The sequence below is a fragment of the Merops nubicus genome, unplaced genomic scaffold (genome assembly GCF_000691845.1).
Source record: "Merops nubicus isolate BGI_N331 unplaced genomic scaffold, ASM69184v1 scaffold16100, whole genome shotgun sequence".
Taxonomy (NCBI): domain Eukaryota; kingdom Metazoa; phylum Chordata; class Aves; order Coraciiformes; family Meropidae; genus Merops; species Merops nubicus.
In genome coordinates, this window is record NW_008581133.1 from 219,054 (window position 1) to 241,356 (window position 22,303).

Genomic DNA, 22,303 nt, shown 5'->3' on the forward strand with positions numbered 1-22,303 from the left:
TGTATGTTACTAGCAAGAGTACTGAATGAGGGAGGGGGCAGAATTGTTTTAACACCTTTTTGTGCCGGGATATTTAACTCCCAGTGGGTGTATCTCCTCTGGCAGTAGCATCAGTATAGGCTGTTGTAGTGACAAGATTCAGATGGGCTCTGACACTTGAACTGCCATGGCATCCACCATGGGAACTGCACATCTTAAAAAAACCTGGTGGGGTCAAGGGAGCACAGAAGTTGTTTCTCATCTTTTTCTTCCATGGTTAGAGAATCACAGAGTGGTAGGAGTTGGAAGGCATCTCTGGGGAACATCTAGTCCAACCCCCCTGCTAAAGCAGGTTCACCCAGAGCAGGTTGCCCAGGATCACATCCAGACAGATTTTGAAAGACAAGGGGACTCCACAGCCTCTCAGGGCAGCCTCTTCCAGTGCTCCATCACCCTCACAGTAAAGAAGTTTTTCCTTATGTGTAGACGGAACTTACTGTGTTCCAGTTTGTGCCCATTGCCCCTTGTTCTGTCAGTGGGCACCACCATAAAAAGACTGGCCCCATCCTTTTGACCCTTGCCCTTTAGTTCTTCAGTATGAGGAAAAAATTCTTCATGTGAGGGTGATAGATCCCTGGAATAGGTTTCCCAGACAGGTGGTGGAGACCCCATCCCTGGGGACATTCAAGATCAGGCTAGATGAAGATTTAAGTAGCTTGATCTAGTTGTAGATGTCCCTGCTTATTGCAGGGGCGTTGGACTGGATGACCTTTGAAGGTCCCTTCCAGCCCAGCCATTTAGATGTTTGTAATCACTGTTGGATGTGCCACCCTCCGTCCCTACTTTGGTGACTGTCCTTGGTTAGTTAACTTTCTTCCTAGTGTTGTTCACCAAACACTTGAAAATTCTGTTTGGACAGTGGGGTAGCACTTTGCTGCATGTGCCCATGGAGTGCATCATGCCCTCAATCCCTTGTCCTCTCTAGCTTTTAGCCATCCGACCACTGTGCATCACTTGAAGCCAGGGGCAGCTGGAGTGCTGTGTGTGTCTGCAGACTGACCTTGTTCTGCTTCTCAAGTCACTCTTCTCCCCTTCAAAACAACTCTCCCAGCAAACACATGCATGGTCTTACAACGTTGCAAGCAGCTCCTACATCCCACATACTCCTTCAGTACTTTCATTAAACACTTAGTCTCTGTACACACACTTTCCTCAGCTGTTGAGAAGCAAGCAGAGGGGGCTCTTTCTCTACTCACAGCTCAAGGCTTGTTGAGCTGCTGGAAGCAAAGTAGTTGCTGCTGCTGCATTGTTTAAGGCCATGGTACAGCACTGGCTGTGTGTGATGCAGACACAGTAGCAGTGTTGGTATCAAGCTGGTAAGGAACAGGGAGAATTTCCAAGGACTCCAGGCCATCTTGTTTTCTACTTGCACAGAAAGTTGCTGTCCCGCAGTGGTATTGATTAGTTTTAAAATAGGGAGGTGATAAATGGGTATTTCAGGTGGTTCTGGTAGATGTGACTGCAATGGATGGAGGTGTTTAAATTGAGCCTGGAACATCTTCCTCTACCTCATGCTGGTGCTCATCCCAGGAGGGATCTGCTGACGTCTAGCAGCAGCATGGCCCCGTGGAAGGACCTTCTCAGCTCTTTTCTTGTACTTTGCATGGGGACTATGCCCATCCTCTTATTCCAGTTTCTCTCCCTTTCTGCTGCACGTTTTGGGATACCTGTCACAGCTGCTCAAAGGGCTGTGCATGTTTGAGAGAAACCAGCTAAGACAGAAGGTCACAAATCCCTTGCAGCATGCTGTGGCAGCCAGGCTGTAGACCAGATTTTAAGCATCCTTGGGTCCACTCTCAGTCTGCACTTCTGCATTTTCTGAGAGAGAATTGGAAAATATTTTCCTTGTAAAGTAGAATTTGTCTTTAAAATTTTAGCCCTAGCAGCCAAATCTCTCATTAATCCACTTCCCCGTTGCTCTTCGGTGTCCCTGTGTTTTTTCACCCACTGTTCCTTCCCAAGAGCTTAGAAACTGAGCACTTGAGAGCTCACTTGTAGGGAGTAATATATTATAAAAAAATTAATTTTAATCCACTTTCTGCCTCCAAGTACCTTGTTGTTTGAGAGTGCCTGTTGCACTTCACTTTCACATGACCGTTTTCAAGACGAAAGTGATCTGGACTAGCAGCAGTTGCTCAGACCAGGACTGGCAGTGCAGCATAGTGACCTATGCAGAGAAGAGTAGTTTCCCACTTCCAACCCTGTGTCAGGGACACAGGAACAAGCTGGTAATGTCCTGAAAGCAAAGGTTGGCTGGTCACTTTGGTAGCACCCCAGCAAAACCCATCCCTGACAGAAGCATGGATCAGCAGTAACATTGTCATAAGCTAAAAACCCAGTGCTCAGGCTTTCTTGTTCACTTATTTGTAAATATTTGGTCAAGTAAGTTTATTTCTAGGAAAGTAAAACCTCCCACATAAATGTCTATGAGGTGTAGAGGCAGGAGAGAAAGCTCAGAGGCAGCGAGAGGAAGGTGGTGGCACAGCAGAGCTGGGAGCCTGGTAACACCCAAAGGTTTGGGAACGTGGGCACTTCTGGCACTTCTATCGACTGTGCGTGGATCTGGCAGGCAATGAGGAAGGAGGCTGTACAAATCCCAGCTCTGTTGTGGGTATGGCTGGGTGAGTAAGTGGCTTCTGTGGAATTTATGGATAGTTGCCCTGAAACTTGGTCCCTTGTGCTGTGAAGGGGGTGCTCAGGGCCTTGGCTGTAGCAGCCCCTGTTGACGCAGTGTGGCTTGGAGAACACAGCGGGATGGAAACAATTTTTGGAAGAAAATGGTTTTGCAGTCACAAATTTCCTTTGACTATCTATTACACCCATCCAAATCCACCAGATTTGGTACATTGTTAGATTCTAGTCCAGTTAAGTTTGCCTGAGCAGCTTTTTGGGCAGAGCAGATTGATCTTTGCAGAAGTCGAGTCCTGGGAGCCATGTGCTCCTCCCGAGGAAGCTGCAGGAACTGCCCAGCCTGGTAACAATATTTTCTGACCATCTCACCTGGCAGAGCAGTGCTCTGGATTTCACTGGTCCTTCACCTAGTAGTGCTCCATTTTGAATAGGAGACTATTTCATTTAACAGCTTTTGAGAGTGACAAACACATTTGCGTGTGCTTTAACTCAATATACAGCCTGCAGAGCTGGAGCAAAGGCACTGATCAGTTCTTGCAGTTGAGATAGCATTCAGAAAACAAATTAGAGCTTGCGGTTGGTAAGGATACAGGTAGAATTTGTAAAATGGAATAGTATTCTCAAGTTCAACGTGGACAAGCTTATTACTGATTGAGAGAAAGCAAGAATGTGTTGAGAAATTAGGGGTGTTTCTGATTTTATCTTCTTAGTATGTTAGTCTCCTGTAGGGCTTTTTAAATGTGGGTTAGAATTACTAGCACTGGCAAGGAGGTAGCTGGGGGTACCCGAGCTTGAGATTAGTGGGCCAAGTTTGCCAAAAAGACCAGTTTGGAGCAGACTGCTGAAGCTGATTTTCCCAATGTGCCAGCTTATGATGTTCCAGGTGTTTCCTGAGAGCAGAACCATAATTATTTATCCATCTGAACCACTGCTTGCTGGACATGAAGCAGCACATCATGTTGGTTACCACGTCACGTGCATGCTAGGACAGAAATCATCTGGGATTACAGGGCTAAATCATGCTTGTTGAAGCTGGTTGCTTCCCTGCTTCACTTCCTCTGCAGTCCTTCTGGTGCCTCGTTCTCTCCAAAGGTGCTCAAATCTAGATGGCAGATGCTGCCTTCAGAGGGCAGCTGTGGAAGATGGATGGCTGACTGGCAGCAGGATGTTAGGTGGGAACATGAGAAATAGTTCAGTATAGCTTTGGCTTTAATGAAGATAAACATGTGTGCAGAATGTTATTTACAAAGAGCGTGTTCATATGTGGTCAAGAGTGATGTATGTAGAGTGTGTTTGTGTTGCGGGACTTACTTGAGCTTTCACTTTCAATCCTTCTTTGTTTCTCTCTTCAACATTTCCCAGAAAAGTAGAAGTTCTTAAATTAACTTTACTCCCTTTAAACCAGGATGGAGACTCCCTGATTTAAGTCCTAGTAACCAAGAAGGATGGCAGGTCATAAGCCTGTGTCCATTCTCTGATTTTCTTTCACTCTAATCACCAAATAACCCTTGTAGCTCTCCAGTGAGCTGGATTACATCTGTATGGATCAGCATATGTGTGTTCAGGTTATCGTTATGACTGTGAAAAAGACATTTATTTCCTTTAGGGAAAAAAAAAAACAACACAATCTCAGTGGCTGTATCTTAAGTGTCATTCTGCTTTTCAATCACCTGAGGATTTGAGCAGCTCTGCCACTCTGAAAAATTAAAATGAACATAGATTTGAAAGTATTTTATATTTAGAGGCATCGATTCTAATATAATTTCTGTACAAATTAAAACTCTCCTTGAGAAAGATTAAACTGTCAGTGATAACATCTAGTTTCTTGTTATGTCTAAAAGGAATAAATGCTGAAGTTACAGAATTGTCTGGAGGCTTAGAAAGTAAGAGGAGGAATTAACGATATGAGAGAGAATGGATGAAAGTATTGGATGACTCTGAACTGGAGGAGGTGGAACAAGTTGAATTAAGAGGTTTATGGCCAAAAAGAATACCCATTGACTCTGGTCTGCTATATAATACAAAATATACAGTTTTAAGAGAAATCTCTACCCAGTGACTTCTGGTTGCTCCATAGCCTCTTTTTAATAAGATATCAAATATTGATTTAAAGATACTAAGCAACAGCCAATCTATTGGTTCCCCTGGTTAGCTATCCCTATTAAAAATATATATTATTTCCAGTTCCCTGACATCACTGTGAGCTATTAGGTTCTCACTATGCTTTTGTTTGCTAGATTAAAGAACCGTTTAGTGTCAGATTTCCACCAAGGGCCCTGATCAAATTGCTTCAGCCTTCTCCATGGTAAATGAAATAGTTTGATTTCCATTCATTTCTCATTGTAAGACATGTTTTTCAGACCATGAATCATTCATGGAAATCTTCTCACAACTTTCCTTAATTTTCAGCAGCCCTCTTACGCATGCACACCTCACCTGGATGTGTTCTCACTGTAGTCTCATCAATGCTGCATTCAGAGACAATATTGTTTCTCTAGTCCTGCTTACAGGAACATAAAGATTCTCACTGTTCCTTTTTTTTTCTCCCCACAGCATAAAATTGGAGGTAACCCTTAGTTATTAACCGTGGCCAAAAGCTCTTGTCGCAGACATTGTCTTGCAGAAAGTACCTGCTCTTGTATCCCTGCGTCTGTATTCTGCACTTGGGATGTCTCCTGATGCATTTGAATTCATGTGGAATGATTGTACCCAGCACAATCAGATTTCTAAGCTATCTTTGTTGGCTTTGTTGTTTGCTACAATTCTGCCTTTGTGTTATCTGCATATTTTAGTACGGATCTATTATTTTCTTATATATCTTAGAGAATATATGCTGCATATGATTGGCCAGAGGAGCAACTCTTATTGGAAGTAGCTGGGAAATGTCACTAGTTCATCAGCTTTTGGGCCGTTTAAAAACTGCTGTAGCCTGATTTTGCATCATGCTAGTTTTAAAAGAAAATGCAATTTTGATACTGAGGCAAATATTTTCCAGAATCCTATTCTGTTATGTCAACACAGTTATCTTAATTAACTAGACTTGAAATCTCTTCAAGTCTATTTGACAAGACCTGTTTTCCATGAAATTGTGTTACTTGCTTTTTCTGATCTTTTCTTCTAATGGAGTTATGAATCAGTCCTGTCTTGTGAGTTAAGGGGATTCAGTTTGCTGCATTCTGGAAGCTTCACGAAAAGTGAACAAGGCAGCAGATAACTTGATCTCTGTGAGCCTAGCTGGCTAATCTCATTTTTCGGTCTTCAGAGTCTATCACCAGCCAGAGCTGTCTCATTCCCACTGCAGTAAATGCAAAATGTGCAGATCAATACTGCCAATGGGTGATTAGTAATTTGCAAACTTCAGTAAGTGAATTCATCCGATTCAAGGCTTTCAGCTGGGGAAGAAAATAGAGAGGGAGTGATTGAGTGGGCTGAAATAACAGAAATGGGTATTTCCTCTCAAGTGAAGTGTAAGCACTGTTGAGCTCTGTTAAGCAAGACGATGGCACAGATTCGTACTCCTTTCACACTGATTACAGAAAATAATATTTTTTATCAAATATGCTTTTCCCTTATCACCTCTCTTGATCTTTTTTTTCACTCTTGACCTGCGGGAGGATAAAAATGTATAAATTTATGCAAGCAAGATTTTTATCATTGTTCTTGAGGCCATTTTTTTTGGTTCAGGCAGCTGAACTCTGTGGTGCTCATCTGCACCTGCACTGATTCAGTATCAGTTTCAGGCAGAAGCTCCCTGGTTTCTGTCAGTACATCCCAGATGCATCAAAGACTATCTGGGAGTTCTGCCTGTGAAAGCAACTTGATATAAATGCCTTTTGCTCTTGCAGAGAACCTCTGTACCACTGAAGACTGCAGCTGAAGTAGCAGTCATTTTAAGGTATTAAAACTGCATTGAAAACAAAACAGGAACTGAAATATTAAAAGTGACCAGGTAATTGCTACAGAAGTCTAACGAAGGAAAAATATGTTGCTCTGCAGCCCCTTTGATCTGACCCCTGGAAGTCAGTGTGGTTGTGGGCTGAAAGATGCTGTCTGGAAATGTGTAGTCAGAGAAATACAGAAAGGCTGTCTTTCAGGTTTGCTCCAGTAAAGCTGAAAAGGTGCTTTCTCAGCTGCTGCTAGTCTGTGTTTCTGAGTTATGTATGTGTTATCTAATTAAAACTTAATGGGAAAGAAGTAACTACCACAGTTAAAAAGCATGTTGTGGTAGCTGTTGTGTAAGGCTGAACTGTCCTCTCCTCAGTGGTTTGTAATACAAAGGCTGGAGAACTGTTTTCCTACTGAGAAACACTAGAAAACTGGAATTTCTCCTCATTCACAATTTTCTTTCATAAAAGTGTTGTGATTCATGGTAACAACAAGGAAAGCAATGATAGGAATCAAAGCTTGGATTTTATACAGCAGGAAGTACTGTGTTTTGAGTGAGGTTTTGTAGGGTCTTTACAGTTTATGGGGTTGTCCTGACAGTCATAGCTCTGGGAAAACCTGGCAGTAAAACTTGAAATCATTGCCCCTTTACATCTCTGTGCAAAACGTGCTTGTTGCTCTGCAGTCTTTTACCATGGTGAAGTAAAACTGGTGAAATAAAACCAAACAGGAGACAGGACAGTTGTATTTCAGACCATTAAGTCATGCACTGTTGTCCAGATGGTTTTGTGTCCACCAAATTTATTTCAAGATAGAGTCAGATTGGTTTGGGCTCAACTTTGCAGCAGTCTAAGCTTGAAGAGAATGTGTTATGAGAGATAAATTGATATAAGGCAGGTTTAGCAAGTTGACAGAGTCCTTTTGCTAATGGGCTGGTGATCCCAGTGTGACATTCCTAGGAATTTCCTCACATCTTTGGTTCAAGTTGCATTTAAGAAAAAATGGCTGAATAGTGGTTGAAGTTTTGCAGGCAGCCAAGAATTATTTCCTGTAGTGGAAGCCAAGGTGTATTTAAGGAGATGGTTGTGCTGATATAAGTCCCCAGCGTGGATGGCCTCACACAGCACATGGGGTATGACAGGAGGGGCTGAGGGGGTCTAACTTATGTCACCTACAGAGGGGCAACGTAAATTGAAAAACCTGCCCTCCTGCCAGAAATGGTTCTTTTCTTTCTCATGGGAGTAGGGGGGTTTAAACTTTTCTCTGCAGACAAGGCTCAGGTGGATCTCTTGTGCTGTCTGCACAGTGTGGTTGGCTCCTTCTCCATTCCCCTCTGCTCCATCTTACCCAGCTACCCTACAGCTTGAAATTCCCCTTCTCAGCCCAAGAATTCATTCCTGTGTGGAGACTTTCCATGGGTAAAGCAAAACCAAGTTACCAGCTCTTATTTCTCAGGCCATATGTAACTAGTGAGGGGTATTGATTTAGTTTTGATGTGATGTAGTTTATAAATATGCATGAGGATTTAGGGTGCTTTTTAATTCTCCTTGCATTGCTGACTCTTCCAGCTGAGGGTTTCTTTGTATGCACAGCAAGCTGCTCCATGACAGCCCTGTTCTCATGCCTGGGACCTCTCTAAGGTTTGTTAATCCCAAGTCTGTAGAAACTTTATTGTTGAAGAAATAAAAGGATGTAAAGTGATACCCATGTGCACAGGGACCAAGGGAGCAGAGTCCAATTCCCTGAGGAGCTGGGTAAGGAAACCTGGGACCCAAACGTAGTGATCACCAGTTGGGAAGGTGGAAGGAGATGGAAGAAACCTTTGCCACATTCCTGGAGAAGGGGAAAAGAGCTCTTTTCATCAGGGATCCTAAAACTTGATTAAATAAAGTAACCTGATCAAATGGTGAAAAGGGAGGGAAAACCAAACATTTGCCTATTTGCCCTGAGCAGCTGGAAGCAAATGTACCCTCTGAATCGATATTGGGATGTTTTAGATACTTGGGTCTCCTACTTGAGAAAGAACAGAGCAAACAAGAGAGGGTTCTGCATATTCAACATAGCTGAGTGAAACTGCAATGACTCTTTTGGTGAATAATGTAGGTAGCTACACAGATAATTAAGAAAGGTATCTATATGTATATAGGTTTTTCTGAGATGCTGGAAGCTCCCTCTTTGCTGTCTCATTTCTCCCTCTACCAAATTGTCCATGACTAGAGAAGTTTCCTCCTGGTACCTGGCTGGAGACTGAGGTGGTTTTGGGGATGTCAGCTCTCCCCAGGGCCAGGCTGTGTCAAGACAAACACCAGGTCGCTGAGAGATGCCTGTGACAAAAAGAATAAAACTTGGTGTTTCTTCTTTAACTTTTCTTCTCCTTGGTGTCTTGCAGGGACATGGTTTGTTTTTCTCATTTTTATCTTCTGCTTGGCCAAAGCAGAGGGATTGTGGGAGGCAATAACCTCTCACAGTGAGAAACTGCACTGGAGCTTGTTTAACCTGGAGCACATTTGCTATAAAACCCACTCAGACACTGCCCAGCTGCTCGAGGAGACTGTCAGAAATGAGTCCTCTGAACTGTTTGCATGTGGCTTTTACATAGGTTTTAATCATTTTTCTTTTTATGTAAGATACTACCTAAAAAAAAAAAAAATCCATCAACAAACGAAACAACTAACCAGTGGAGGTTTTGCTTTTTCCTGGTAAGATTTATGAATTGGAAAATCTTCCTAACTTGAAGTTCTATTTCCCTTTATAGAGTCTTGAAAGAGGAACCTCTGTTGTCATACTTCACTCTGACTCTTCCTTCCCTTCTAAATCCTAAGGATCCCAGGCTAGCAGAGCCGATTTGTGCTGCCTTCCTCCTCTGGCATCTCCCCTTGAAATCCCATCTGAATGAATTCCAAAGCAGAGCTTTACCAGGAAATGCTGAATTATGGAGGCATTAAAGTGAGATTTAGAGAGCATTGTTTGGAGGGAAAGCTTTGAGTGACTGAATATCTGGATTGGAGTAAATACTACAAAAAAACCCTGACTTCATGTATCTTCTGTCTTTCTAGTCTATTTGTACAGTATCTGTGTGTGCATGTTGCATGAAGAATAAGAAAACGGATCAGCAAAGAAGCAGTTAAGCTTTTTTAAACTGTGTGTGTTTCTCTTGGAAAGCTTGGTTTGGTCTGACACTTCTCAAGAGTATTCTTAACCAAAGTTATTTCATTTGTATGGAGAAGTTGATGCAATGTTTTTTTGAAATTCAGAGAGCTAGCATTTCTCACCACAAAGTTAAGTCTTTATCTCTGAAAAAGAATTTTTATAACTCAAACCATAAGCTCTTCTGGGCTGTTTTCAGAACCTATGTGCTTTTTATTTTCAGTGTCTTTATCAGAGGTTTTTGAACCATTGCAGGTCGCCTCTGCACGCTGCTAGAGTGTAAATAATAGCAACTTTTTATGGACTTTGTTCTCTGGAAAGACAGGAATCCTTGACTTGAAAACACTAGTGTAGAAACCCCGGAATTCAAATCTTTAGGTGGTAACAAACAGAGCAGACTGCGATTTTCATCCATTTCAGTAAAAGGAAGAGCAGCAATTCAAAAGGATAGTGAGCATTTGAATGCATTTTTCTAGATTATCCCAACTCCATGCCATTCAGTGTCTTGCTGTCCCGACTCTTAACCTTCTTGTCACGTTTGTTTGCATCCCAGACCTCATCTGAATGCCTCGCTCAGTGCAAATTAAAGTCTTGCATCCTCCAGGGGATAATACGCTTGCAAGTGGGTACAGAGAAAAGATCTCCTTTTTAAAGCTGTACCTGAAGGGCTTCAGCACCACTCGCGAGACATTTTATTTTATTACTTGTATTGCAGCAGTGCCCAAAATGTATTACATGTTGTGCCAAAAGATATGGTCTGGTGTTAGAGCAGTGTGATGAGGGTGATTAGAGCTCTTTTGTCTGCAATACATCCCAAGTCCAACCGCCTCCCTGTCTCATTGCTAATTTGCTGTAGATGCTGCAGTAAAAGAGGGCCACGGGGAGGAATATCAATGAGTCCGTGTGGTGTGGCAGATCAGCTCAGGAAAAGAAAAAGCTCTGTGGAAGTCTTTTGTGGGAGGAGGAGCTGATCCAGGTGTTGGGGGTGACACTACTGATGGGGTGGGGAAGGTAATGTGGGATTGCTCATGTCACTGCCTGTGAGGGTAAGGATCTGAAAGCTGCTGTGCTGGTGGAAACCATAGAGGAGTTACTGGGGATGAAGCAGCGTAACTCAGACTAGCACAGATTGTTGTTGCCTTCACTGTTCTGGAGATGACTACCACAGGTGTTCAGGAGGCCATAGAACGGTTTCCTAAATCAAGGTGCATGGGCAAGAGGTCACATCACTGAGGCAAGAAGATCTTCCTGTTTTGGTGAAGAAGTAGCAGGAGTTGGACTAAGAACTGACTAAGAGAAGGATGAAAAGGTTGCCCGAGCGAATTTCTGCTGCCAGGTTTCAGGGCTGTGCATGATGCAGGTGATCAAAGGTGCTCTCCAATGAAGATGTTGGAGAGAGGATGTGAGAAAGAAGGTAGGGAACCAGCAGGAGACCTGGTGGGGGCAAGTGAGGCCTTGCCCAACATCCAGCACCTTCTGGCTTGTTTTTCCCCCAGCTGTTTCCCATTTTGAGTGTGTGCATACTGGCAAAGCTGTGAGGAACAGGTGGTGGCTGTTGCTTATTTGTTAGCTTGCTTTGTCTCATCGTTGCAATCCATTTTTGTCAATACAGCTCCTGTTCCAAGAGCTTTGAAGATCCCTCAGTGTGGTTATCTTCTGTGACAGAGGGAGCAGGGGCTGGTGAGCGTGCAGCGCTTTGTGCACTGCCTACAGAAGGAATTTTTTGGGATGCAGTTTACTTTGGGTTTTACTCTAATCACTTTAACAAGCCTGAGCAAAGAAACAAAAAGAGCAAAACCAAGAAACAGAATTTCCATTAAAATGGCATTTCCTGAGGTAGGATTAAGCTTTCTGAGACTGCCTTTACCGAGTACAGAAATGGCTCCTATATCTTTTTATAGGAGAGAACTGAGTAACCAGGTTTGGGTTTTTTTTGTTTTGTTTTTTTTTTTGAGCTGCTGAAGTAAATTAAAATAAAGGTAGACCAGGAGAAGCTGCTCACCTGTATAGCAAGACTGACTCTAGTTAATAAGCCACTGCAACAAGAGCTATAGTTGCTGGGGACCTTGCGTGTGCTTTTCAGATGATAAATTCCAGTTTTACCTTCCCAACGTTGTTTTTGTTCTCCATCATTGAGTAAAATTTCCAGCAGGTATTGATGCAGGACTAACAGCATATGATTCTTGATGTAAATGCTATACCATTAGCTGTAAGCTGAAGATAAATACATTCAAAGATGAATTCTAATGACTTCTGACTTCTTTGCTTTCATAATTCAGTAAAAGCAATGGGGTATTTATTAGGTGTGTGCAAAGCACATGTGCACACACATGGCTTTTTTTAATCACAAATACCACATTTTTGGAAAAGCAAAACAGTAATTCCAGAAACCTGAAGCCCTGGGAGAGGTGTGCATTTCTGTTGCAGCTTGAACTGTGTCAAGGATCTGCAATCAGGAGGAGGCACTGAATCCCAGAATTAAGCTTGCAGTCTCCAAAAGCAGCATCAGCCCTTCTAGCAGAGCAAGCATCAGGAACTTGGATTTTGCAGGAATTCGGAAGCTGGAGCCTGATGCAGCAAGAGACCAGCCAGAGGCCTCAGGGAGGGTTTTGTCACAACACAGACACAGAAGACAGTCACGGGTGGGACAGAGTATGCAGCAACCTGCAGATCTGGACACCAGGGTTTATTTCAGGACCAATGTTGTCAGGCATTTTACCCCACTTTGTTTTTCACCCAGTTGTTTGTTTTCTCTCCCACCTCTGTGCTGCCTTCTGTGGGGCTGGGCATCCTGGCCCTGCGAGGAGATCGCTGCTGGTGTGGGATGGCTGGGCAGAAAGTCCTGTCTGCTCACAGTCCCCACTCCCAGGTTACTGGCCAAAGCCCCTGGGCATCCTCTGGCCTTCATCCTCATGCCTCTCTCTGATATCGAGGGTCTTCCTCCATTCTCAGCATCTTTCCTCCAGCCAGCATCCACCTTCTCCTAAGAAGGTCTTCTTTGTGGGGCCACTTCTCTTTTTAGGAACCCCTCTTTTCAGCACCACTTTTCTTTCTGGAACCCCAAGCCCCTGTTTTTCCTTCTCTAAATAGCCTCAACTTCTGATCAGCTTCTGATCAGCCTCCTAAACAGTGATCCTCTTTCATGTCTCTGTCTTTAGAGGATTCTAGATATTCCATTTTTGGTCCATGTCTTACCATATGCATATACCAAATCATTCACCACATGCCTATACCAAATTATCTACTGTGTGCTAGTATTCACAATTCAAGTTATTTTTTGCCTACAAGAGGTCGTAGCAAATGGAACAAAGAGCATTCCCTGGCCAGGTGGATGCCTGTGAAACACTCCCACCACCCTTCCAGCTGATGTTTTATGTTTTCTATCTGTATTTAAGAAACTTTCCTATCTGTCTCCTACGGATAGATGCAGTCTTTATTTTACATGTTCTTCCAAGGTAACTACTGACCCATTATTTCTGTAAAGCTGATACAATCTACTAAGCTCCCTAGGTTGTTTCTGTTCAAGTTCCCTGGTACTGAATAATAAATCCCAGTCTGGAAACCGTGGAGATTTTTCTCTTAAGTAGCCAGCATGGAAACAAATTCCTTAGGTAAGAAAGCAGCAGTGTGTGTTGTTTGTATTTGGTGGCACTCACTGTGTGTGAGAGGCACAAAGAAGAAATGGTCCTTCCCTTGAAGAGCTTCCAGTCGTCAGCCTTTTCTCAGCAGGGGCAAGCACAATCTGTTGCATTGCAAGCGAGCAGCGATTAAGCTCAGTTGCCCATATGCTCCACCAGAATTTATTGTGCTGCTCAGAAATCACAATTTTTTAAGCTTGATAGACGTCAACATTATGAAAAAAATAAGACACTTCACTGTGTGTCAGCCTCATCTATAGGTTTTGATGACTTTGTTTTCAAATGCATTAAACAAGAGGAGCCTATGAGGATGTGAAGTCAGCTGAAACTCCTTGACAGTGCTTGCTGACATTGTATCCTGACAGTCATTGCCTCCTTGGGACCTATGAACTTCTTTAATTTCATTAGTGATGTTAGATAAACGTATTCACAACAGTTGAAACTATTCCCTTTGCTAACAGTCCTAACTTCTGATTAGAGATATCTGCAATAGATGAATAGATCTTAAATAGAGTTGTTAAGCACTGAATGTTTCATCAAATATAAAGTAGTCCACATGGTTTTAAGTACTTTATTCTTACCTGTGGGCCTGTGAAAGTGAGTTGAGTAGAGAGAAAAGCTTTTATAGCTCCTGAAGGAAGACATCCCTGAATTGGGACTGTGCAGTTTTCAGGCAACCGGGAGGAGAGATGCCAGAATAAGTTCAGCCCTTTTCAAGGTGCTGTCACTGGGAGCTTTCATTGTTCTTCTAAACAACTCCTCTTCTAAAGGGAAAGTTTCTGTTTTTCAGAGATTAAAGCAAACCTGTCTTCATTCATTGTTTTGTCACTTGACTGATTCTTCCCTAATGGGCAGATTACTTAGGAAGTTTTTGAGCTATAATTTCAACATGCAGACCAACATGCTGACTATTTGCCAATAATACAGTCTTAAAAAGTGACACATAACATCAGCACAATTATCTCCTTAGAGAGGTGGGAGTGGGAAGGAAGGCAGCAGCATCTGACTTGAGCTTGTACCTCTGCTCTAAATGGCAAATTGGCCCTGTTGCTAATTCTCTTTTCCATAGTCCTTTGTCAGAGAGTTTATTGATAGCCAGAGTCGTACTAAATAGTTCTGCCATGGCTTAGAACATGTTGCATTGAGACAATATTTGTGTGTTGCATCTGCGGCGGCTGTCTGACAGGAGTAATGGGATGGTTCTTCTCAGTGCTCTGTGAGAGTTTCCCTCCTGTATACCCTGGGGCATGTGTCTGGAAGGCTGAGGATAATGCATCAAAACAACATTATTTCACAAACTGTAGAACATATTAACATGTGGAGTCAACAAATCATCTCTGTAAAATGTCCGGTGCCCTTCTGAGAGTGCAAAAATGGTTTTGCTGCCTTAAGCACCAAATCAGCTAGTTAGCATCTTGCTTTCCAGGAATGAATAATTCACTGCATTACTAAGTGTCAACCAGACTTGGTTGCAATCAATCAACGTATTTATTGCTTCCTCCTAAATTGAAGCTCTGTGTACATTTTTCTGACAAATCTGAATTACTGGCTCAATGTTATTCCTTGAGAGAAGAATCAATGAACGCCAGCAGTTCTCTCTAGTTCAAGTTATTTACTCTTCAGCATCTCTACAATTTCCAGTACTGGGAAAAACAGGGTTAAAGAAGGGGTGCTGCTGAGAAACTAGCAGTAATGTGTCATCATCTTGGTCTGAGACATGGGCCTCAATGTGCTGATGATCAGAATGATCTACCAAATTACCTCCTGAATGACCAGGGACACGGTGGCTTTCCAATAATGGGACTGTCTGTAGGCCATATATTGATAGCATCCCCCAGTTATCTCATATTTCTATATAAAGGCATCCTGAACTTAAGTGAATTTGGTCAATTTTAACACACAGACCGTTTCCAAACCTGAAGCACACTTCTCATGCTTCTTGGAGAAATCAGGGATATGTTACTGTTTGCTGCAAGATGCCTTTTAACTGTTGAGCAATACCTCCTTGCAGGTGTTGGTTCAGCACAGCAAGCAGCATCTGAAGCTGCTCCTGGACAGCTGCTCAGATTCAAAGACTGTGGCCATCTCTTCTGTCCCACACCCTTCAAATGCAACTGTGTGGTCTTCATCAGTGCCCCTAGATGAAAAGCAATTTTCTAGATGGGTAAATCTGGTTTAGATGTTTTCTCAGTGCCTGAAACATCTTTTTTTCAGGCTTCTGTTACAGAGCTAAAAGGACAAAACTGTGATCGGTAAGACTAAGTTATTGGGGGGGGAAGAGCAGTTGACAGAGAAAAACAGCAATTTACATTTTCCAGAGCTAAAGGGATTCCAGGAGGAGGTTATTTGCTTTCTTCAGTCCCTGCTTTCTTACTAGCGTTAGGGTTTCAGCTTCAAATGCTAGTGAGATTTCACTGCTGCTTTGCTATCTGTTATACTCAGCCGTGACTCTTCCTAGAGCTAACCAAAGTCCCTCCCAACCTTCAGAAATTTGGAAAAACACTCAAAGCCATTGAAGCTGTGATACCTCTTTGGCTGTCTGGTGTTACATACGCTTGTGTCTGATGCCTTTATCAGAAACTGGCTCTGGTCTGCACTGTTTCCATGGAAAGCTTCCTGCATGCATTTGAAAATCCATAGGATGTCAGGAAATGTCCTGGAGACTTAGGTCCTGCTCAGCTGGGTGCAGCTGTGTGAGGCAGCAGTACAGCTGGCTGCTGAGGGGAGTCATCTCTGAACACCTTTGCTTTTCACTTCTGCCACGGTGCTGCTAAGGAGTCTTGAACTGGAGAAAAAACTATCTCTGATCCTCTCATATATTGTGTCTTCAGGCTTTGTTGTCTGGTTTTTGGGCTTTAGGTGGGAGTTTCTTGTGGGGTTTATACAAGACCTAGCATGCTGGGATCCCTGTCTCACTTGGTTTCTTGTAGGCATTACTACAGTATAAACCAGCAGCACTAATATTTTAGCTGTAGGGAGAAATGTACTGGTTTGATGTGTGCTGTGTGGAATAAAGAGGAAGCTACTGCCCCTAGCCCAGAAATGTGAGCAGCATAGCAAATACGTTAGTGATCTCCCAGACATGTTAAATGGGATGGGTTCTGCCGCAGCCTTCACACCCACCACAGTGGGTTTTTAAGAGCTTTGACTGCCTCAGTGTAGCTTCAGAGTGCTGGCGAGTCCCGAAAATAAGCCTGAGTTCTGGTGCTGAGTTTCAGAATGTGATTTTTCAAGGAGACATGTTATAAAAGGAGAGGATAAATGAGCTGAAGGAGCTCTAAGAGTCAAAGCCCTGCAGCTGCATGGCAGGGCTTTACAGGAGCACCAGGGGGGTGTTTGAAAAGGGAGAATAACCTGCAAAATAAACGGGCTGGTGCAGCACGGAGAGGCAGGAGCCAGTGGGGCGGTGGCACCCGGGGCAGGACCTGTCACCTCTGGCCAGGGAGGTGGGACCAGGGCCACGCTTCACAGCTTGTCAGAAATACCATGGTCCCAGGCTGCACAGGGAGAAGTGGGCACCACAGCTCTGAGCTGAAGAGCATCCTTTTGTCTGCCAGAGTAAACCCCATTGCAAACTTTGGGGCTGACTCTCCCCCCTTGAAGGCAAACAGGAGAGCAGGCAGTGCCATCACCTGTCCGGAAGAGCCCTGAAATGGAAACAGCAGGAGAAGTTAGGTAGTGGGTGTGGAAACAGGTCTGTAAATGCTAGCATGTGGATGAGGAGAATGTATTGAGTATTGTGGTACTACAGCTGTCTTCATGCTCCCTCTGTCCAGCGTTTCTGAGGTGCTGCATGGGGTCCTAGTCCTTCAGTTCTCTCCTAAATTTCTCCTGGCCGAGGCTGTCAGTGGGACTATTTCTCCTCTTGGTCCTCCTGGCCTGTCTGTCAGGTCCAGGCTGTTTGTCTCAACCTCTCTGTTGACATGGGGTGACGACGCCCTGTTGCTGAGGGGCTGCAGGACAGTGCTGCTCTCTAGATGCTCCCATAGGTCTCCTGGGCACCACAAGGCTGGGGCAGTATGAGAACTTGTATCAGCTGCCCAGTACGTGGCCAAAGCTGTGAAGACAGTGAACTCTGACTGCAGGAAACCTGCACAGATAGGAAGGGTACCCAAGGCTTCCATCCCTGAAGTTTCCCTAGTTCTGTGGAGTGAGCTCCTTGGGCCAGAGCAGCCCTTTGGGAGCTCCTGTGTCCTTCTCTGTTTGGGGGTTCCTCTCACCTCCCCTTTGCCTGGGATATACAGATACAATCTCCCTCTGGTTTTAGCTTGTTCTTATTGCTATGAAGTAGTGACCCTGTCTTCCACACAGATGGACAGATGTGGTTAAACTGGTTTCTCACAAGGGGCACCATATTCGTTGTTAGCACAGATCTGAGGAACAACCATATACCCACTTTATTTTTTGGACTGGGAAACAGCAGTGAGAGCATCTGTTGGTTTCCAGCTTCACTGGTGCTTTCCATGCCAGTCCCACTGGAATTTGGGGTTTCCAGTCGTGCAGTTTTAAAGGACACTTTTGATGGTAGAGTCAAGAAGGCATTAACTTCATATTCACCAGCACATGGACCCCCTGCTCTTGACCGAAAGCACTTTTGGAGTTCACTTCTCCTAGCTCTAGACTGCCTCTCCCTTTGCCCACGTAGCTGCCGGCATCCTGCCAGCCTCAGCTTTGGCTGCTTCTCCTCCGTGGTGGGACCCATCTGCCTGGCGTGGCCCTGGGAGCCAGCTGGCAGAGGAGGGGGGGCCCGCCCTGGGGGCCCCCAGGAGGAGGGGGACCCTGCCTGGGGGACCTCAGGGGAGCCGTGGCCACCACAGAGCCTGCGCGTGGCCGGCTGAGCCACCGGAGAGCCCGACACTGCTCCCGGGCACCTGCTTCTCTGCAGGTGAGCCCACCTCTGCCAGCTGCACTCTGCCCAGCTGTCCAGAAGGGAGGATTCAAAGAGAATTGCAGTGTGGATCCAGCAAGAGGGCACTGGGACAGCTGTGAGGAACATACAAAGTGCCCAGCTGGCCCTTACTCATGGTCTGTCCAGCCCAGAAGAGATCTCTGACCACAGTGATGGACAATGCTCTTTTGGAAGAGCCCCCAAACTTGGCCACGCTCCCCAGCACTCTCCCAGCAGCCAGAGGTGCTGGAGGATTTGTCGCTGCCCTCCACGGACAGGGTCCAGTTATGGAGCTGTTGTCCATGGATTTGTCAAACCCTTTTTTCAGCCAGCGCTGGGTCTGCTGCCAGGTTCTGGGGTGGCAAATTTTGGCAGTTCACTCCCTAGTGTGGGCAGAGGTGCTTTACAGTATGTGGATGGAGTATTTTCAATAAAAGATACTTGGGAATGGGATCTTCTAGGGTTTCTTACCAGCAATGACCAATTGAGAATGAAGTTACTCAGTCCCTGCTTTGGTTTGCATGAAAAAAAAAAACATGTAGAGTTTCAGCACATCTTTAATGAAAATTAAATGGTAAAATTTGGATAATACCTACCTCATGCTGCTCTTGAGGGTTAATTAATGTTTACAAAATCACTTTAGGTCCTGAGATTTAATTGAAGGAAAAACATTACCATATAAAATGCCTTTTTTATGCAGGCACTGCTATAGGGTTTCAGCTGGGCAGAGTGCTGTGGAAGCCACGATTAGCACATGCTTTACTACTTTTATGGTCGTGAGGCTTACTGGAGTTTATATGAAAATTGTCTCTCTGAAATCACAAATGTAACATCAGTGTTTTCCTCTCGCTTTGAAAGGGTATTAATTTGCTGTCTTAGGACTTGACTGACTATTTAAAGTGCTATAAATACAATTCACCTCTGGGGGAAAAAATGTATGAAATGAAATCTCTGTTTGCTTGCTTGGGATGAGCTGATACAACTTGCTACTAGCTCCACCATTGGAGTCACATGGATGTTGCTGGCTTGTCTGAGTAATATGTTGGGCTAGTCCTGGCTGGCCTGCTTGTAGTTTAAGGGTGTATCTGTGTGTTCATTATAATCTCCTGCTATCAAGAGATTTAAAGTACAGCTATAAAACTTCATTTCTAGAGTTAAATTTAACTGTGGAGGTGTCTCCAGGGAGAAAGCTCTGTTGAGTAGGAGGTTTTGTGGTTTGTTTTTTTTTTTTTTTGTGGTTTCAGGTTGCCTGAGTCTGGCTGACTTCAGCTGTTGCAATAAAACATTATCATTGCATAAAGTGTCCCTTTTTCTTCTGTAACATTGTCTGCACAGAGTGGTACAGGTTGGGTGGACTGGGAGGTTGGATCAGGTACTCAATCTGCTTCTGTTTCTACCACGCAGGGTGACTATGACCCCAGCAGGACCAAAGTTCTCCACTTCAGCATGAACCCAGCGAGCTTGGCCAAGCAGCAGCGCAAGGAGGAGCAGCAGCAGCTCCAGGAGGAGTGTGAAAGGCTGAGGGAGATGGTGAGGGTGCTCGAAGGAGGCGGCTCCATCCCTGGGAATCTGGAAGGAGTTGGGAGTTTTCAATCAGCACAAGAGATTGCAGGTAGGCTGCTGGCTTGTGTTCCTGAAGATGCACTTATTCATCTCTACTGCCAAAGGAACTGACTGCAGAGGCAGATGGAGACATTGCAGACAGCATGCTTGATGGAACCGTTGTAGGGAGAATGAAGAAAGCTGGGTTGATGCAGCAGAGAGTGAATGTGTGGTGGCAATCCTGTGGCAGTTTGGTACAGAGGGTGGGTGGTAAGGATAAATAATAATAACCCACATGATTTGCCCATGATAAATGAAATACCAATACAGCATGCTTCCTGGGCTGGCGCTGCCGATGGACTGAAAGGAAATATTTCCTTCCTTTCAGAGCTAGTTTAGCCCTTGAGGTAGTACAGACAGCAGGAAATAACTTTCGTAGCTGCAGGGAAGCAAGTGGTTGAAATCTTTTCAGACCTGGCTTAAAACAAATTAATATTGTTTATCAGTGTATATGTGCCCCATTAATCACAGCTGCATTCAATACTCCATGAAAATAGAGCACATCTTTCACCGAGCTAAATACATTTCACAGAATCTGTGGCTCTCCTCCTGTACAGTCTGTCTTCCCTTCACATACCTGAATGAGACTTTTTAGTACAGTAACATTGAAATCAGCACCTCCAGACATGCTCTCAGACTCTGTAAATCAAGGTAAGGATATCAATAAAATGTGACCCATCACCTGCAGCACTGCGAGGGGACCAGGCAGAGTCGAGTCGTGTTGCAGAGCCCAAGAGATCTTACTGCTGTAACTCTCTCACCTGTGCCTTGCACTCAAAACATTTTTTCCTAGAGAAGAGAAAAAGAAAAGAGAGCTGAAGGTCTGTGTGGAGCTAACCTGTTGTGGTCCAGCAGCACATACGTGGTCAGAGTGAAGAGGTCAGGGTTCTCCCTGCCATGAGGTTAAGAGGGCAGAGCTTTCCTCTAAGGCCACGTGTTCTGGAGACTTGAGACCCATAAAATGGCAGAACTCTGGTTTAAAGAAAATACACAGTAGAAAATATCTTTCACTGTTTTGACAGGAATATTCTCTGAAAGTAGCTTGCCTGTTTTCCCATTGCTCAAACAATAGTGCTTTATAACTGCTAAGAATGTGTTTGTTCTGGCATCTCATAGTGAATTCTGGTACTATATAGCCTTAAAAGTCTGAGGGTGAGAAGTGTAGATGGGGTGGTTTATGAGGTGCAGAGTTAACTGGGTGTTAGAGGTGCAATGGCAGTTTGTCACTGTCATTAGCGGATGCTCTAACAAATGCATATGTTAAACACTTCCTGAGCTGCCTTTGCCCACAGGAGCCTCCAGTCTGTGACCCCAGTGAGACTCGAGCAGCTCTTGGGGACAGTTCTTGCATTGCAATTTGAATTTGGAATGCTCTGGGTTTTAAATTGCAGTCTGCCCAGTGCCCTTGTCTGTGGTGGTGCCCCCCGAGTACCCAGCACACCTAATGCTGTGGAGCCCAGGGGGAGAGCTCTGGCCAGGGGCAGAGAGGATGCAGAGGTGAGGTCAGTGCTGTGTCTCTGCTGCTGCTGAATGAACCTCTGGGCTATCACCTGCAGTAATTAGACCATTTCTCCTGGGAGAATGTTCCTCTCACGTATGCCTCCTGTGATTTGTTATTCATAATTATTATTCTGCTGCCTTTCACGCAGTTGCTTTTAGCTGTTTGTGAGGTGCTTCTGTGCTGGGATGTTACCAGGTTTGTCTTTAGCTCATAAGGGATGCATTTTTAAAGCTGTTTTATCTTCTGCCTTTGATTCCGACAGGAAAACAAACAGCTCACTGGATTTCAGGGTGTTTCCAGCCTCTCATCTGTGTAATGCTTTTTTCCTTTTGCCCCAGTCCTATGCTGCATCATTCTGACTTCTGGTCACCGACTCAAATGGTAGAGAGCATCAGCTGCAGAGCCTAGCAGGGTGGGAAATACTTGAGTGTCATTTGTCATAGTCCCAGGAGAGCCCTTTGCATTCTCAGAGTGCCTTTAAGTGCATGTGGAAATGGTTCATGTAAACAAAGTGGGAAAAAGAGCTGTGAGGGGAGGGTGGAGGAGCCCTGTGGATGACTGTCTTTAAGACCAGGGCATGTTTATTGTAAGCCAGGTTATATGGAAAGATCTTGGGGTTTTCTTGGATTTTATGTACTTGTGTGCATCACTGTCTTGCATGAGGAACATTGCCATAAATAGTCCTAAAGTCTCATTTCTGCTGAGGAGCATTCAGGAGTATGGCCAGAGGATGAAGACTGATAGCAAGAGATGCTGAGGATCCGTGTGGTTATGGCACTGCCTGCAAGGTCAGGAGGTGTCTGAGCTGGCATTCAATTAGCCAGATGAATGCCAGATTTGACCTTCTTGCTGGGGCAGGGCAGAGCCCCCGCTGGGTGAAGGGACAGCTCATCAAGCACGCCCTGCAAGCTGCATCCATTTTTGTGTTGACTCTGTCCTGCTAACCTCCCGAGCAGCCGCGCTGTGGACGCC

The 22,303-nt window shown here is 44.5% G+C and overlaps 1 protein-coding gene across 1 annotated transcript in view; it reads left to right on the top strand.

Moving 5' to 3' along the window:
• Positions 1 to 22,303, top strand: part of MAD1L1 (MAD1 mitotic arrest deficient-like 1 (yeast)) — a 361,734-nt gene that overhangs the window by 217,849 nt on the left and 121,582 nt on the right. Inside the window, exon 15 of the mRNA XM_008948855.1 lies at positions 19,633 to 19,840. Coding sequence (XP_008947103.1) covers positions 19,633 to 19,840 — 208 coding nt within the window. The remainder of the gene's footprint in view (positions 1 to 19,632; positions 19,841 to 22,303) is intronic.